This window comes from Coturnix japonica, chromosome 14 (genome assembly GCF_001577835.2).
Source record: "Coturnix japonica isolate 7356 chromosome 14, Coturnix japonica 2.1, whole genome shotgun sequence".
Lineage (NCBI taxonomy): Eukaryota > Metazoa > Chordata > Aves > Galliformes > Phasianidae > Coturnix > Coturnix japonica.
In genome coordinates this window covers 6,488,538-6,503,796 of record NC_029529.1, presented here as the reverse complement: position 1 = coordinate 6,503,796, position 15,259 = coordinate 6,488,538, and the positions used below count along the sequence as shown (strand labels likewise).

The 15,259-nt window shown below is 51.0% G+C and overlaps 2 protein-coding genes across 2 annotated transcripts; both read right to left on the bottom strand.

Moving 5' to 3' along the window:
* Positions 1-502: 502 nt before the first annotated feature.
* TEX47 (testis expressed 47) lies at positions 503-2,153 on the bottom strand. Its single transcript, XM_032447754.1, has 3 exons — positions 1,366-2,153; positions 1,098-1,299; positions 503-996 (listed from the first exon to the last, which is right to left on the bottom strand). The coding sequence occupies exons 1-3, from the start codon at positions 1,662-1,664 to the stop codon at positions 517-519; spliced, it is 981 nt and encodes a 326-aa protein (XP_032303645.1). The 5' UTR covers positions 1,665-2,153; the 3' UTR covers positions 503-516.
* Positions 2,154-3,123: 970 nt separating this feature from the next.
* Positions 3,124-14,513, bottom strand: SLC5A11 (solute carrier family 5 member 11). The gene is made up of 16 exons (XM_015876732.2): positions 14,160-14,513; positions 12,350-12,521; positions 11,545-11,616; positions 11,207-11,311; positions 10,972-11,031; positions 10,715-10,819; positions 9,560-9,665; positions 8,746-8,826; positions 8,015-8,220; positions 7,447-7,582; positions 7,141-7,248; positions 6,832-6,982; positions 6,464-6,632; positions 5,837-6,052; positions 4,501-4,663; positions 3,124-3,421 (listed from the first exon to the last, which is right to left on the bottom strand). The coding sequence occupies exons 2-16, from the start codon at positions 12,479-12,481 to the stop codon at positions 3,204-3,206; spliced, it is 2,028 nt and encodes a 675-aa protein (XP_015732218.1). The 5' UTR covers positions 12,482-12,521; positions 14,160-14,513; the 3' UTR covers positions 3,124-3,203.
* Positions 14,514-15,259: the final 746 nt, after the last annotated feature.

The following is a 15,259-nucleotide window of genomic DNA, read 5'->3' as shown; positions in this document are numbered from 1 at the left end:
CCCAGGAGTGCACAGAGCTGGAGCTGAGAATAAAGATCTTGTGGGAAACGGGAAGAGATGAAATCACTGGTGTGAGGCTTTCTATTGACGTTGTGTGGGAAATAATTGCAAGACCTGAAGCCACGGGGTACAGGGTGGAAAGCTGTGTTCAGTGAGGCAGAGCTGTGCAGTGCTGGGGCATCTCAATGGAGCGCAGAGCTGGAGCAGAAGCAAAGCAGGAGCTGAGAATAAAGATTGTGTGGGAAACCAGGCAAGAGCTGAAATCACTGGTGTGAATTTATTATTAAACAGGGCGGATAATAGGGCAAGACATGAGTTGGAATACAAGACCCTGGAGGGGTCAGGGGCACAAGCTGAAATCACAGTATGAGCTGGTAATGCAGAGCTGGTACCCACAGCAAAGTAAAGGTGTGTGTGAGGCAGAGCTGTACGGATGGGGCATCAAAGCAGAGCACAGAGCTGGAGCTGAGAATAAAGATCTTGTGTGAAACCAGGCAAGAGCTGAAATCACTGGTGTCAATTTATTATTAAGCACTGGGGGAAAATGGGCAGGACATGAGCTGCAATACAAGACCTCCACTGACTCAGGCTCCTCCTGACTGATGGGCTGCAATGGAAGCCCGGCATCTGTGTGTGTGTGTGTGTGTGAGCCATGAGAGTCCTGCTCCACTGGGAACACGTTGCATCAGGGAGATAAGTGCAAGGGAACGGGCCATACAGCTTCTGTGAACGAAAGGAGAGCAAGGAACAGCAATCGTCATATAGCTCGCTATATAACCTATATAACAAACATAACCTACAAATCCCACTGTGTTCCCAAATCGCACACAACGTACCTGAATCCAGGGCAGGCTGCACAGGACTCAAATACATGCTCACAAAATCTACAGGACTTTCACATTCTTCAGCTTTACACAAGAAGCCAATAGACCCTGCTGGGATGAGCAGCTCAGGACTGAGAGTGCACAGAGTGTCACTGCTGGCTTCACTGTCATCCTGTGGAACAAGGAGCGTCCTGATGTGGGTGCAGGGCTGCTGATAGACTGTACAGCTGCTGTGTGGAGTGGAGGAGCACGGGGTAAGACTGGGACCTTCACCTCAGTGGATTTCAGCACATATTCTGCTGCGCTGACCAGGAATGTAAGACACTCTGCCACCACCTCCTCTATAGGCTGTGATTGTGTGGAGTCCTCTGGATGTGTTACAGGAGATGGCACCACCGCCACGTTCCACTCTGGGAACAGCCGTCTGGGGATGCTGTGTGCCACCACCAGCACCTTGATTCCCTGCAGGAGAGCACTGAGTGGAAAGGGAGTGAATCAATTCTGTCATAACCTTTCAGCAAAGGTAATGGGAACCACTTACCCAGGACCCTCGTTTTGGAGAGAAGTGAGAGCTCGGATGAGAAAATACATTGTGCTGCAGCAAGCCTGCAGGGGAAAGGGCTGAGCTATAATGGAACTGCATGTAATAAAATACTGCCTGAACAAAAGGTAATAATTCTTCAGCATCCCTTTGTGTAAACAGGCCTTGAGACCCACACACTGAGGACAAGGCGTGTTCCTGTTATGCCCGACAGAACACAGCACTTCATGCTTCACATCCCTCCCTGCCATGGGATGGTTCAGTTCTGGGGGCAGCAGATCCCAGAATAAGGCTGCCATGATTCCAACCTCTGCTCAGCCCTGAGTTCTCACTTTAAAGCAATGCATGGAGTCAGGAGTGGACACATGTTTGCAGTCAGCTGCATCTGAACTGAATTTATATGAAACTGAATAGAGGCCATTGGGTCCCGCTGGGAATTGCTTTAACTTACTTCTACTACGTGAAGAACGTGGCTGGAACTGAGGAGCAGCAGCCCCGAGACTTGTTCTCTTGGGTGACATTCGGATGCACCTTCAAACAATTCTCTGTGATAACCTTGTAGCAAAAGGAACAGCGTGTTACACCGCTCAGCGCGGATCCAGCAGGGCAGTTCTCTGCTCTGAGCGCTCAGATTTACAAATGATCATTTTGTTATTCAGAAACACTGAAGTATCACTTTAATGGGAACAGCGGAATGCCTCTGCCCCACAGCGGCACCAGCTCACACAAATGCTTTGGGGAGGGGGGGGAAATAAAATAGAATCGAGTGATTTTACAAGCTGCCTTAAGGCTCCTCACAATCACCCACCTGCCACCTCCTCCGCCTTTGCCCCCTCGCGCAGCCGGGCCACGACCAGCATCCGCTCCAGCGGGACGCGGCACTGCGGGCAGAGCGCAGCACACGCAGCTCAGCTCAGCTCGGCTCAGCTCAGCTCAGCTCAGCTCAGCTCAGCTCGGCTCAGCTCAGTTCGGCTCAGCTGAGCACAGACTTTGCTGCTGCTGCAGCCGCCCGCCCACCTGCATGATGCCGAGCAGCCGCCGCCGCCGCGCGGCCAGGAGGTTCCTCCGCTTCAGCGGCTCCGTCCAGTCGTGCCGCTCCTCCTCCGCCATGCTCGGGCCGGGAGATGCCGGTGGGGGCCGCGCTGCGCTCGCGGAGCCGCGTTACGACCGTTGTGCCGCGCGCCAGAGCGACTCCCTCCAACCCGAGCAGGTGCAGCGAGTTCCGGCAGCCACATAAAGCTTTGAGCTTTAACGGCGCTGCACACCAGTGCCCAGCCCGCCCTGTGGGCACCGCTCACCCCATCGCTGCACCCCGGCTGCGTTGCTCCGGCCCTGTTCTGCTATGCCGGCACGCTGCCATCAGCGCAGTCCCATGGGAACGTCAGCGAGCACAGAGCGCTCTACACGTCCATTGCTGCTCACCGGGTGTAAACGAGGGAATCCCGGCTGTGAGCGCTGCCCCGGGTCAGTTGTGCACCCTGGTGGTTACAGGGGTACAGCACAGGCAAGCCACGTGTTTGATGTGTGCTTACAGAGCTATAAACAGGAACGGAATCCAGATGTCTTAAGTGCCAGGTAGTGCTTTAACCCCAAAGACTGTAACTGTATCCTTGGAATAACCAACACTCAGCTCGTCGTGCTCAGCTTTGTGCATCCAGTTCATCTCTGTGGCAGCACTGAGAGCTCCTTGAAGGAAACGAGGGATGCATTAGGGAGGAAGGTCTGTCTCCTTAAATAAAACTGGGAAAGCACTACGGATTACATTAACCTTCTGCTATTTATTATTATTTACACCAGTTAACATTAGTTGATGTCATTTGGGATCAAGCGGCGGGCCACTATGCGAAGTAGGCCCAGAGGAAGACCCCTGCACATATGCTCAGTATCAAGTTGATGTTCAGGACATGCTTCACCAGTGGGTTCTCCTCCAGGGAAGCCATGGGACGCTCAGGTTTGGCTGGCGCCACATCCTCGGGGTTCTCCTGCCTCCGTTCCATCCCACAGAGCCACAGGAGGGTCCTCACCAGCTTCGAGTCCTTCTTGGTGCCAGTCGGACCTAAAGAGCCAGCACAGAGCGAGGTGTAAGTGTCACCAACAGCAGATCTCAGGTGTATGTCAGTATGGCCCTGCACGAAGGGTTTTGATGCTGAAGTGCATCTTTGCTCTTTAAACAAGTGTGCTAACTACACTGAGCTATGGGAAACCCTTCAAGTAATGTCTATTTGGGGCTGTAGGGTCTATTTCTTTCTTCCTTGGAGAGGTCTGAGCTCAAGCTCTGCTCTTCCCAACGTTTTAGGAGGCAGTAATGGTACCAAACCTAAAAGCCCATCTCTAAGTACTTGGAGCCCATCAGCTTCCTTTGCCATATACATACTTGGTCCGGTTTGGGTTAATCCACATTACAAGTGTGGAAAGAGAATTCTCCCAGCTTTGGGGTGGGTTGGGCCGTAGGTGACACAGTGTCAGTTTGCAACAAGACTGGGCAGCACTGGGAGATCTGCACTTCACTTCCTCGTTACCTTACTGATCTTTTTTCCCTTAGCTTTATATATAGCTCAGAGGAATAAACAGCTGCACAGTTGCATAAACAGCATCCCAAGGCTGGCAAAAACAAGTGATGGCAATCATTGCTGGAAAATGCAGAATGAATTGCTATGCGTGTTTGTACCTAATACCGACAAGTACAAGACTTAAAAAATGTAAATCCTCCTTCACTGATCTGTCAAGAGCTCCGCCCAGGGCTCTGGGTTCTCCCTGCTGCTAGAGTCCATCAGAAAACATCACTGAAAAACAGAAATGGAATTGCATGAAAGTAATGGTGTCTTTTCCTCCACCCTCCCCTTTCAATCAGTTCTCCTTGCAGCGGGTGCAGGCAGCACTAGGCTCTATGCAGGGCAGTGGCTTTCTGTATCCCGTCCAGCTCCTTCTTGATTTCAAGCATATGTAATGCCATCAAGAGATGGAAAAGGAACTAAGCTTTTGCTTAGGTGGAACTGTCAGGTAAAAACCCTCTAGCGTGCCCTGAAGATACAGAAATCCAGAGGACGCAGTTTTAACTGTTCTCGTCTTCAGAGCCTTTACGTAACGCCTAGAGTTGTTAATTGTGTTACTGAGTTACGGTGTTGGAGCACTTACATTTGTTATCATTTGTACTATTTTCAGAGGCAATGCTTATATCAATCTGGAGAGCTGGACGCTCAGCTTGGCGCGTTCCTTTGGCAGTGTCAGGAGAAGAGCTGACCGCTAGGTCTGTCTTGGCTGGAGGATCCCCGCGTGTGAACCAGGTAAGCCGACTTATCTGATGGCATGAAGAGTGGTGTTAAACTGCTGTGCGGTCGCTTAAAGGACTGCCTGAGCAGTACAGCAGCCTGCAGAGAGAACACGGTGAGGGGCCGAGGTCTGTTCTCCCGCTCTGCTGGAGCAGGTGAGCCGGCTCAGTGCTCTGCTGCTGGCTGCAGAGCGGTGCTGTGTTAGTTCTATCTGCAGCCTGAGAGCTCTTGGTCTTCACTTGTAGTTACTGCATGGGTATTGCTGGATGCAGCCCGAGTGGGCCAGGGAAGGGAGCAAAAGAATGGAAGCTGTGGCCAGTGAGGAATGATTCACAGAACGGGGGGTTGTATAGAGAAGAAAAGACAGATGGAAGATAGGATAATTTCCATCAAGTATGTCAAAGGCTCATTAAAGAGGAGCATTCTTGATACCAATGACAGGGCAGAGAGGAAGGGATGAGCACAACACGAAGCTGGAAAGATTCAAGTTGGAGAAGAGGAAAAACTTCTGCCAAGAGTGGCAGGATCTTGAACTGGCGCTGCACCTCCCTGGGCACCCCTCTCTGGGGGTTTATGGGAGTGAGTTTGCCTTTCAGAAATGCCACATTAGTCCTCTCTCAAAGCAAGAGATGCGTTGGTTGTATGATTTCTGAAGGTCCCTTCTGGCCTCTGTCATTGTTTTGTGTCCTTTCTGCTGTTTACAGTATTTTTTGTAGCCTCAATACGTCTATTAAAAGTAGTCAAACTGGCACAAACCTGTTCCAGAGGAAGTGTGCTCTCTGCCCTTGATTTCTCTTTTCTGCGAGTAAAAATGGTTCCTCACTAAATTAGTAAGAGTTCATAAAGATGAGCCAGAAGCTGGAATTTCTTGGAAAATAGAGGGAAAAAGCTAGTTTGTTATGCATTAAACACCCGCGTTTGAACTTAAGAACAGCTCTTCGTAACATCAACTGTTGACCTGTTTCCAGGGTGGAACTCTGGATGTATGGGATCAAAACCTTAAAAGGAAAGCAGCAGGGTGCTGGAGCAAAGGAGGGATGGCTGTTACAGGTTGCTACAAGTGTTTTCAATAGACTAAGAATGGATGGAGATGCCCATTTCCAGATTATTTATCTCTGCCTCATTCCCATGGATGTAACATAGGGCATCCATTTACCAGTAAGGGAAGCAATGTGGGGGCTGGGGGGGTTGGGGACACGCACCATTTCCTCTGAGGGAGGTTCTGTCAGCAGGCTGACGAGCAGCACAGTGAGCGTGGAGACGGCAGCCAGGACCATGGAGAAGTAGAGGTAGTGCATGTAGCGCAGCACACCCGGCCGCGTGTCCCGCTCCCCGCACTGGGGCTCAGGGAAGATGAAATCCAGCACCATCCGGATGATGCCCATCAGCAGCCCCAGCACCAGGCCCCAGAACGCTCCCTAGGAAGGAAGGGTTATTTGCTGGAGCAAATAGTGCGATCCTCCTGTATGAGGAGCAGTGGGCCATTGAAAGGGGAAGTCTGCTTTAACCACAGGTGCTAACGACTGCCTTCCAGCTAAGTGAAGCCAGGTTTGAGAAGGCTTTACCCCATACTTAGCACCAGCTGAGGAGCTGCAGGCTTTGGATTCCAGGTGCCATGCTCCTTAACAACGTGGGCCCCCTGGTGCAGATCACACAAGTGCATCTAATGAATGGGAAGCAAGGCCCTAACGAGCTTCAGGCTTTATGAAGGACACCCTGCAGCCAAGCAATGCAGTTCTCTCACTGTTTGCAAAATGCCTTTTGAAAAGCACGAGGAATTCCTGCTTTCAGGGGTGAGTGTGTCCAGCCCTGTCTAGTGGGGCTGTTACCTTCTCATTCGCTCGCTTCCAGAAGCAGCCCAGTATGAACACCACTGCCACAGGGGGCTGCAGGTAAGAACTGATGGACTGGATGTAAATGAAGAGCTGTCCACCCTGGCCAGCCTGGACCAGTGGGATCCAGAGGATAGAGACCACTGTAAGGAGCAGCACAAAGACCCTGTGGAAGAAGATGTCAGTAGTGTTAGCTCGAATGTTTCTTTTCCAATTGTACAGCTTGCAAAACACTTCCTGAGACTGCTTGTAACCATGAGGCCTCAGCTTTAGCACTGCAGCAAACCTGTGCACTATGGGGCTCTCAGCCTGTCCTCCCTTGTAGTGTGGATCACTTGCAACATACCTGTCCCAGTTTCCCATACCTGCCAACGATCATGAGCTCCCATTCGGAGCATCGAGGCCGGAAGTGTTTCCAGAGGTCCATGGTAAAAATGGTGCTGGCACTGTTGAAGATGGATGTGAGGGAGGACATGAGGGCTGCTATCATCACGGCCATCATTAGGCCCCTGAGTCCTGAAAGCAGAAAGATGGGTGCAGCCTCACTGAGAATCCCAAATAACCACTTGCTGTGTGCCGTCCCTCACCGCTCTTCCATTAATCCCAATGTAACCCCACTGAATTATAGCTGCAGGTGTTTTCCCCTCTGGCCTTTTCCTGTGCAGGTTGCTCACCTACAGGCAGGAGCTCTATCACCAGCATTGGATAAGCGATATCAGAACAGCCAGATGGGTTGCCACAGATTTTCTGACAAATCTCCGGCTCTGCACAAGCCACCAGGTCTGAAACAAGCAATGCAAGTGAGATGCAACATTCACGAGTCACAAGGAGCAGTACAGCTCAAGTCTGCTGCAGGAGAAATTGCATTCTGCCAGTTGTAACTGGGAGGAGGTTTTGTTGTACTTTGGGCACTTGATGCACTGAATGGACACAACCTGTAGCAGTTGTCAGAGGGAACAGGGCTCTCCTTCAACACTGACCTGGGAAGAGGACCCGGCTGATCATGCCTGGCATCACCATCATGAAGAGGGGCAGAATCTTCAGGTAGGAGGTCATCAGGGAGCCTCCCTTGGCATGTGAGAGGTTTTTAGCAGCGAGGGACCTCTGAACGATGACCTAGAAAGGAAGAAATGCATTGGATCTGCTGCTGGGTGGAGCAGAGCTGGCCCTGGTGGTGTGGTTGGATCATGGACTGCTCTTTGGCACAGATTTCATGCTGTGTTCATTTATATATTCCGTTCTCTAAACTATTGCAGTTGTAGAAGTGAGCACTGGGGTGAAGGTGATCAGATCCCTGCAGAGCTGAGAGAGTTTGAGAGTGCTTCACGTCTTTATGGGCTGGGATTAACAATGAGACACATTCTCCCCTCTTCCTACACTGAAATAATTCACAACACCTGCTTGTGCTCCTGCAGTTTTTGCAGTCTGAGGATTGAAAGCAACACATTTTACTGCACCGCTGTCAGAAATAGTGACTAGTCTGGACCTTAGGTCTGCAATCAAACAGCCAAGAACGTGTCTTCAAAACCAAACTGAGCAGTGACGTACCTGGTCAGTGCACCAGTACCACAGGGATGGGATGGTCATCCCCACCAGCACCCCTGGCCAGGGAAGGTCGGAGTTAACAGGGTCCCGGAAGATGTGGAAAGCATCTTTCCTTGGCAAGCCACAGCTGCTGTTCTCCTTGCGGGTGCTGGGAATGGCATCAAAGTATTTTGCTTGCAATCCTTCCAGACCGCCAACTTCAACAAAGCCTAAAATAGGTCATGGGAGGTAGTTATCATGTCTTCTGTGCTCTTGTTTTTAGTCTCTATAGTTTGCTGGATAGATAGATAGCCGGAGTCTCTATAAATCTTCCACAAGCATTCTTTAAAATCAGGAGTTACTGGCTTGGCAACCAGCCCACAGCAGGGGGTTGGAATGAGCTGATTGTTAAGGTCCCTTCCAAACCAATCACTCTATGGCAGTGTAATCTGTTCTACAGTTTGAATGCAGGGCAGGGGGTGGCATCACGCTGTAAACCTGTTGGCTAGTGATGATGCTCGTTCATCTTTTATACTACCTCACAACCTGTTTCCTTAATTTTTTATGGAGTTCTCATGCATTTTTACCACTTAAGAACTACTGTAAGGTTATTTGTATGGATGCATATTTCTACAGGAAAAAAAAAAACTTAAAAAGCAGTTCTCTGAACATTGATCAAGTAGACATTTATAATGACCCAACGTGTCTGTAGTGTTAAAGCTGCTGTAAGCTCAGCAAGGAGGAGGAGCACTCACTGAAGACCATGAGGCTGAGGGCACCGATCAGCATGATGAGGGTCTGCAATGCATCCGTGTAGATGACAGCGGCCAGACCACCTGTGGGAGCAGAGAGCTGTGCTGAGAGCTGTGCTGGGATCCGCTCTGACCCCCTTGGCAGCATCCTGTGGAGCAGCACCACGCAGCCCTGCCCCTACTCAGCCATCCCTCATGTTTCAAATCAGTGTGAATCACCATTTTGTCACCAAGAAACTGATGTCTGGTATAAGTATTTCTATGGGAAATGCATGGAAAAACTCCAGAACAAACCCCAGGCTGAATATGGAGGAGGAAAAACAGCAAAGGTGGAGGCGATCTTTATGAGCAGCATCACCAGGGGTGAGCGCTGGGAAAGGAGCAACCTTTGTTTGTGTGGGATTTGTGCTGCTCCATGCATGGCTTTGTTCCATTTGGCCACTCTTAAGCCCCAAAAGGGCACCCAGGACTGACAATGCTCCTTGCATTACGCAGCTCATTATGTTAATCCCTCAGACCCTAAAAAGCCCAAAGGAGGAACTGCACTGGGCAAATGCTGCGAGCATCACTTCTCTTAAGGAGAGACTGCCATGCATCCATATCTGGTGTGGCCTTGTAAGGGGCATTCATGTGCTCACTCCTGGTAATGCTTTCTAACAGGTGAGTTACCAATTGCTGTTCTCCCTGTTTTCCATACTCATGGCAATAAACAATGTTAAATTCAGGCCCCCTACCAAAAGCATGAGACTGTTTTGTGCATTACATGCACACGCTGAGCAGGGCCTGCTGTGCTCTGACCTGAAACTCAGCCACGCACCTGCTACGGTGTAGACAGCAGTGATTGCTAGCAGGCCTGCCACAGCAATGTAGAGGTCCCAGTGCAAAGCTTGCTGAATGAAGAGGGCCCCAGCATACATATCAACCTATGAACAAAAATGATTGCAGTTGCTAGATGACATTACCCGACCCCTATAAGCTGGTGGTGCCATGGAGTGGACACAGTGATTTGCATTGCAGCATGTTCTTAAGGAGCATCCACAGAACCCTGTGACAGCAGTGCTCCCAGGGCTCAGGCAGGTGTGTGCCAGGATCCCAGCCCATCTGTGCCCTGTGTGCACAGGAAAATCACAGACAGAGACCTCTCCACTTTCTCCAGCTCACACAGTGCTGCACAGTTAATGAGCAGCTCGCGGGGTGTTGTGCAAGGCTCACCCCTGTTATTCATTCCAGGCGCTGCATCAAAGGGAAGCAGCAATAAATCACGGGGCTCTTTCCGCCTGAGCACATACCAGCTCCTGCATTCTTGCTCATCCTGCAGATAGCAGCTATAGCTGTTTGTGCAGGAAGTGAACGTGCAAAGGGAAGAGACCGGGCAAGCCAGCCAGGCATACAAATCTAACAACAGTGCATCCACTCAGCTCAACCTTCCAATGGGTAATTGCTCAGGATGTTGACATCTAGCTTTCCCCTTACTGTAGCAAGCATTCAAATCCTTAATGGGGAAAAACATAATCATTGTTAGTGCAGCTTCTCAAAACAGCTGTAGTCCACCTTTCTCAGGCTTTTTGAAAATATACCTCTATTTCTGTTAATCCGGGGAAGGGTCAACCATTGCATCATCTTTTCAGTACCTAAAACAGGGCTATAAGAGAGAAGGGGACAGACTCTGCAGCAGGGTCTGTCATGACAGACAAGGGGAAATGGTTTCAATCTAAAACTGCAAATTGAGATGGAATATAGAGAAGAATCTGTTTGTAATAAGGGCAGAGACGCACTGCCCCATCCCTGCAGACACCCGTGGTTAGACTGGATGGGGCTCTGAGCACTGCTGGAGCTGTGGGTGCAGGGAGTGGCACCACAAGGTCCCTTCCAACTCAGACCATTCTATATCTCTGTGATCTCAGCCTGGCTGGGTAACACACTCTTCCAAAGCAGGTCAAATTCAACCTCCTACCATTTTTTTCCTACTTACCGATATCTTGGTGAAGATATAGATAAACAAGTAGAGAATCGCCAGGAATATCTGGATTCTTTTTCCACCGAAGCGTTTGCGCAGGTACTCCGGCATGGTGGTCACCTGTGTGGGACAAACGTGTTGGAGAGGCAGCAGCACAAAGAGGCTCAGCTGGAAGCTGTGCAGCTGCAACTGAGGATGGCTGAGCTCCTGAGCCACCTGGGGGGTTTGAATGCTAGTAAGTGACTGATGGACACAACGCCCCATTTACTTACTCCTGCTGCTATGTAAATGGGAAGGAATAACCACGCCAGCACCAAAACAGAAAACATGCCCTGCAAAACAAGTGGAAAGGAAGATCAAAATGCTGCTCCAGGCTGTGGTTAGGTGGGGAGAGCATGTGGCACTCAGGGGCATGGAGACATGGGGACTCTGGCAGAGGCAGCAGGAAGGCTGCTGTGCTGTGCCACGCATATGGAGCCATGCCATGCCATACAATGCCACACTCACATTCCACTCATAGGCTGTCGCAGCGATTCCCGATGCAGCTCCTGACCCCGCCAGGCCAATGAAGTGCCCGCTTCCAACATTGCTGGCAAACAGGGATGCGCCCACCTGGGAAGAGATGCAGGGATCAGGCACTGTGTCCCTGGGGGTGCATAGAGGGGAGGTAGCAGGGAGACACTGTGCCAGCCAGCTGCCCTGGTCTTAAAGAAAGCCAGCATTGTTACTGCAGCAAAAACATGGAACACTTCTTTTTTCTTCTTTTTTGGAGAAATGAATTCTGCATGGACAAAAGTCTCACTGTAACCTAAGGGCACAAGCAGGATAACAACAAAGATACTTACAGGCCACCACACCATCTGTCCCCCAGCCAGAAAGTAGCCTTTCACCGTGCTGCGCTGCGTCTTCCACATGGACTGAGAAAGCAGAAGAGCAGAACAAAGGATCACCATTATCAGCTGCTGCTCAGAACCACATGGAGCACGTGGCTGCTCCCCCAGCAGGAGTCAGTCCTGTCCTCATTCCACACCCAACATGGAGACAAGCAATTCTGGACAAGTACTGTGGGCACCTGCAGTTATCAGGAGGAGCGCTACACATTGCATGTATTACATGTTGACTCCCATTCTTGAGAGATCTCAAATGTTTTCATGTGATACAGTGAGCTCTGCATCGCATCTAGAGGCAGCTGCCATCCATCTCTGCCTTGTGACAGCCAGACTGTGCTTCTGCTATTGCAAAAGCCACGCCAGGAGGATGTCCTGCTGCTTTAATTGTATGTGAGGACTATTTTTAATTCACAAAATCTGCTGTCAGGACCTCACTGCTGACAAACACAGATGATACATGGGAACAGCAGTTCCTTCCTGAATGAACATAACATTGTTAGTAGTACTTGGTACTTACACAACCTCTTCCTCACAAGTGCTCTCAGTACCTCTACAAACACTGGAGCTGAACAGCCCTCGTGCGGCGCAGTGAGGGCACTTCCCCAGGCTGAAGTAGGGGAAAGGGCCTTTGAGCTGTGCCCTTCCACTCGTGTAGTTGACTTCAGTGAAGTGTGGCTTGATTCAAGCCAAAGTAAAATAAGTTGAAGCCCAAACAGCCGTATTTTCCTATATAACAGCGCTCTGAATGTTAAATGCTTACCCACAGCCCAACAGCCAGGACAAACACAAAGTACAGCACGAGGATAGTGATGTCTATGGGACCCAGCGTCTTCTGGGGAAACACATCCCACGGGGGTGTCACCGATGATGGGGTGCTGCTGGTGCTCTCCATGGCTCCTTGTGCAGGATGGGCGCTTCCTCTGGGCACAGATCTGTGAAACATGGGCTGTGTTGTTGCAGCACTTTGGCAGAAGGGGAAGTTGCTGACTGCTCCTAAACATCCCCAGGATGCCGCACTGTGCCCAGCCATGGGATCTGCTCTTCATTACCCTGCTGACCTGAGGAGATCACTGCCAGGAGACTGAGTGCCCACTCCTCCTTCTGCTCCTTATGCCTGGTCTTCTGGCTACTGCTGCACTTGTAAGGTGACACTTATAAGCTCCCACCTCAAAATGCTGGAGAAGGTGGGGCAGGGAAAGGCGGTGTCACCTGCTGCTGGGGAGAGGAGCAGCCCAACAGGTTCTTCCCCTGAACCCAGTGCCTGGCACAGCACAGGGACATCCATGCTTGGCTTTCACAATGCCCTCTGGCCTCACCCATTTTCTGTTACAGGAAGAGGCAGCTTTGACCCTCACCTTCCCTGATGCCTAAAGTGCTGTTGAAGTACAAGCAGTTGCTCCTGGATGTTGTTGGTATGGCCAGGCGCATAAGGCCCAGGGGTGTGAACAAAGCAGAGTGGGAACAGATAAGCAAAAACACACTCACCATCCCTACACATCAAGGCAATGTTGCAAATGTGATGGAAATGCAGCAGTCTCACTGGGCAGCACTGAAAAGTGTCCCATGTCCCTGCTGAGCTCAGCCTCAGCCCAGGATGGGATTATGTTTATGGGAAGGTTGGGCAGTGGGTGGTCTTCAGGTACAGTCCCATTCCCTGCCACACACAGCGGGCAGGTTGTGCACAACCTGGAACTGCAGCACCAAAGCCCATCCAGAACCACACTCTGAATGGTGAATTCTGAGAGCACAACCTGCAGGGCTGCAGAGCCTTCCCTGTGCCTTATACCTTGCCCCGGTCCCTGTGCATCTTCTGGGAGTGCTGGTGCTGCACCTCCTTAAGGAGCAACATCTGGGCTGGCACTCAGCACTGAAATGCTCTTTGTTGTGCAGGTCTTAGGGAGCTGCTGACCCCTCTGCTACCTCCCTCTTTCTCTTTTGCAGCTCTCATTCTGCCTTTTCTTACCAGCCCAAAGCACCTCCCATACCAGGTGCTGTGCACCTGCAGCACAGTCTGCACTGAGCTACCTGCACTCAGTTCCATACAGGGCTTGGCTTTATCTTCTCCCTTTGCAATGTGAGTAGCGCCAGCCTTGTTTCATGTGTTGCCAACGAGGAGGGGACACATAGATATGCTGAGGGAGTCCCGCACTGAGCTGCATCTATGGGTGCCGCACAGAGCACAGGGAGAGCGCAGTGAGCTCAGCTGCTACAGCTTCAAATCCTCCCTCAGCCACAGCCCAGTGGAAATTTTGCCTGTTTTGTGCATTCAGGTCACAGCTCTGTCCCCCCCCGGTTCCTGGCACAGGCGGCAGCACTTTCCTCGCCAGAGATTGTGAGCAAGAAACATCCGTGGCATTGAAATGCGGCCGCTGAAGCCGGCCTTTATCAATGGTCTGGGGAGACTCAGCCACGTGGGTGCCGAGGCGCCGCCGGCACTGTATCCCAATGCCTCTGCAAGGGGATTTTTTAAAGCTTTCCCAGCTCTGTACCCCTCCTACAGTGACCGCCATCCTCCCCGCAGCCGCCCGCAGCCCAGCACCCGACCGCAAGGTAGAAGCCGGAGGACTTACTGCGCTCAGCTGGGTCTCATTCTGCTCCCTCGCGCTGGGCACCACCGAGCTTCTGCCAGCTGACGGGCAGCTTAAATATTGCCAGAGAATGGGGATTTGCCAGCGGAGCTGTTAACAGTGTCACAAGGAACGAGGAGGAATATTTATAGTCAAAGTTAAACTAATTGCCCGAAGTTACTCGTTCGGTCTCCTGCAGCTCTGGTGAGAAGTACGTTATTTTCACTATCAGCGCTCATAGGTCAAACTCCAAAGAGTGCCATCCTCTTAAGCAATCTGCGCAGCTAATGAAGGGACAAGTAACAATGAAAGTCAGCGCCGATGTCCTCGCAGGCTGACACCACAAGACACAGGAGGGAGCTGACAGCCCTGTGTCTGAATGTGTGCCTGAGCCTTACAAAGGGCAGGATTCAGCCATGGGCTGGGGTCGGTCTATGAGCCTGTAGGTGAATCCCAGGACTGGGTTCCTTTCTGAGACCAGGATGGTTAAGTGTTTACAGCCAAATAACGTGTATGAATGGTGCTGAAGGGACATTCCAAAGTGAGAGGCTGCGGCAAGGAGTGCAGCTCATGCCGTGGTATGGGCAGCTAAAGCTCAGGCAGAACTGCCATTGCTGGCTGCCCTTGAGCAGAGCCCGTGGGTCAGGTCATGTCACAGCTCTCTGCGCTGCCTTTTGGGAAACCTCACTTCTCTTAAAACCTCTGCTGTTAGAATGAGAATTCCAACTTTCACCTTTCCTTCTGGCTTTTCTAGATGGACAATGGAGGAAAGTTAAATATGTAGTGATGAAAAGAAGCACCCCAAAGCCTAGCAAACTAGAAGCAAAATAGGAAATCCTGTCTTTTAGTGTATAGGTTCACACAGCTCACACTGATGGATGTAACCAATCCTGTGGCTGGAGCTGCTTTTGTTTGGTCTGCTGGAATGTGGAAATGCCAGGATTTCCTAAGTTGTGTTAGAACTACGCAGAACCTGAGAGGCCATAACACGAGCACCCACGTGCCCTGTGCTACCTCCAAGCTGCGCAACTTTCTGACTTCCAGCCCTTCACCTCTGTAACTGAGACTCCAGTTTGTCCCTTTGGCAGCTCTCAGGAAAAAAG

Excerpts from the sequence above, each read along its gene's own strand:
- TEX47 (XM_032447754.1), bottom strand. The coding sequence starts at position 1,664 with ATGGCAGCCTTATTCTGGGATCTGCTGCCCCCAGAACTGAACCATCCC. Across the intron at positions 1,300-1,365 it reads CTCCAAAACGAGGGTCCTGG|TGCTCTCCTGCAGGGAATCA; the intron begins GTAAGTGGTTCC and ends CTTTCCACTCAG. Across the intron at positions 997-1,097 it reads ATGTGCTGAAATCCACTGAG|GATGACAGTGAAGCCAGCAG; the intron begins GTGAAGGTCCCA and ends CTTGTTCCACAG.
- SLC5A11 (XM_015876732.2), bottom strand. The coding sequence starts at position 12,481 with ATGGAGAGCACCAGCAGCACCCCATCATCGGTGACACCCCCGTGGGAT. Across the intron at positions 11,032-11,206 it reads CGACAGCCTATGAGTGGAAT|GGCATGTTTTCTGTTTTGGT; the intron begins GTGAGTGTGGCA and ends CTTGTTTTGCAG. Across the intron at positions 8,827-9,559 it reads TGCTGTCTACACCGTAGCAG|GTGGTCTGGCCGCTGTCATC; the intron begins GTGCGTGGCTGA and ends CTGCTCCCACAG.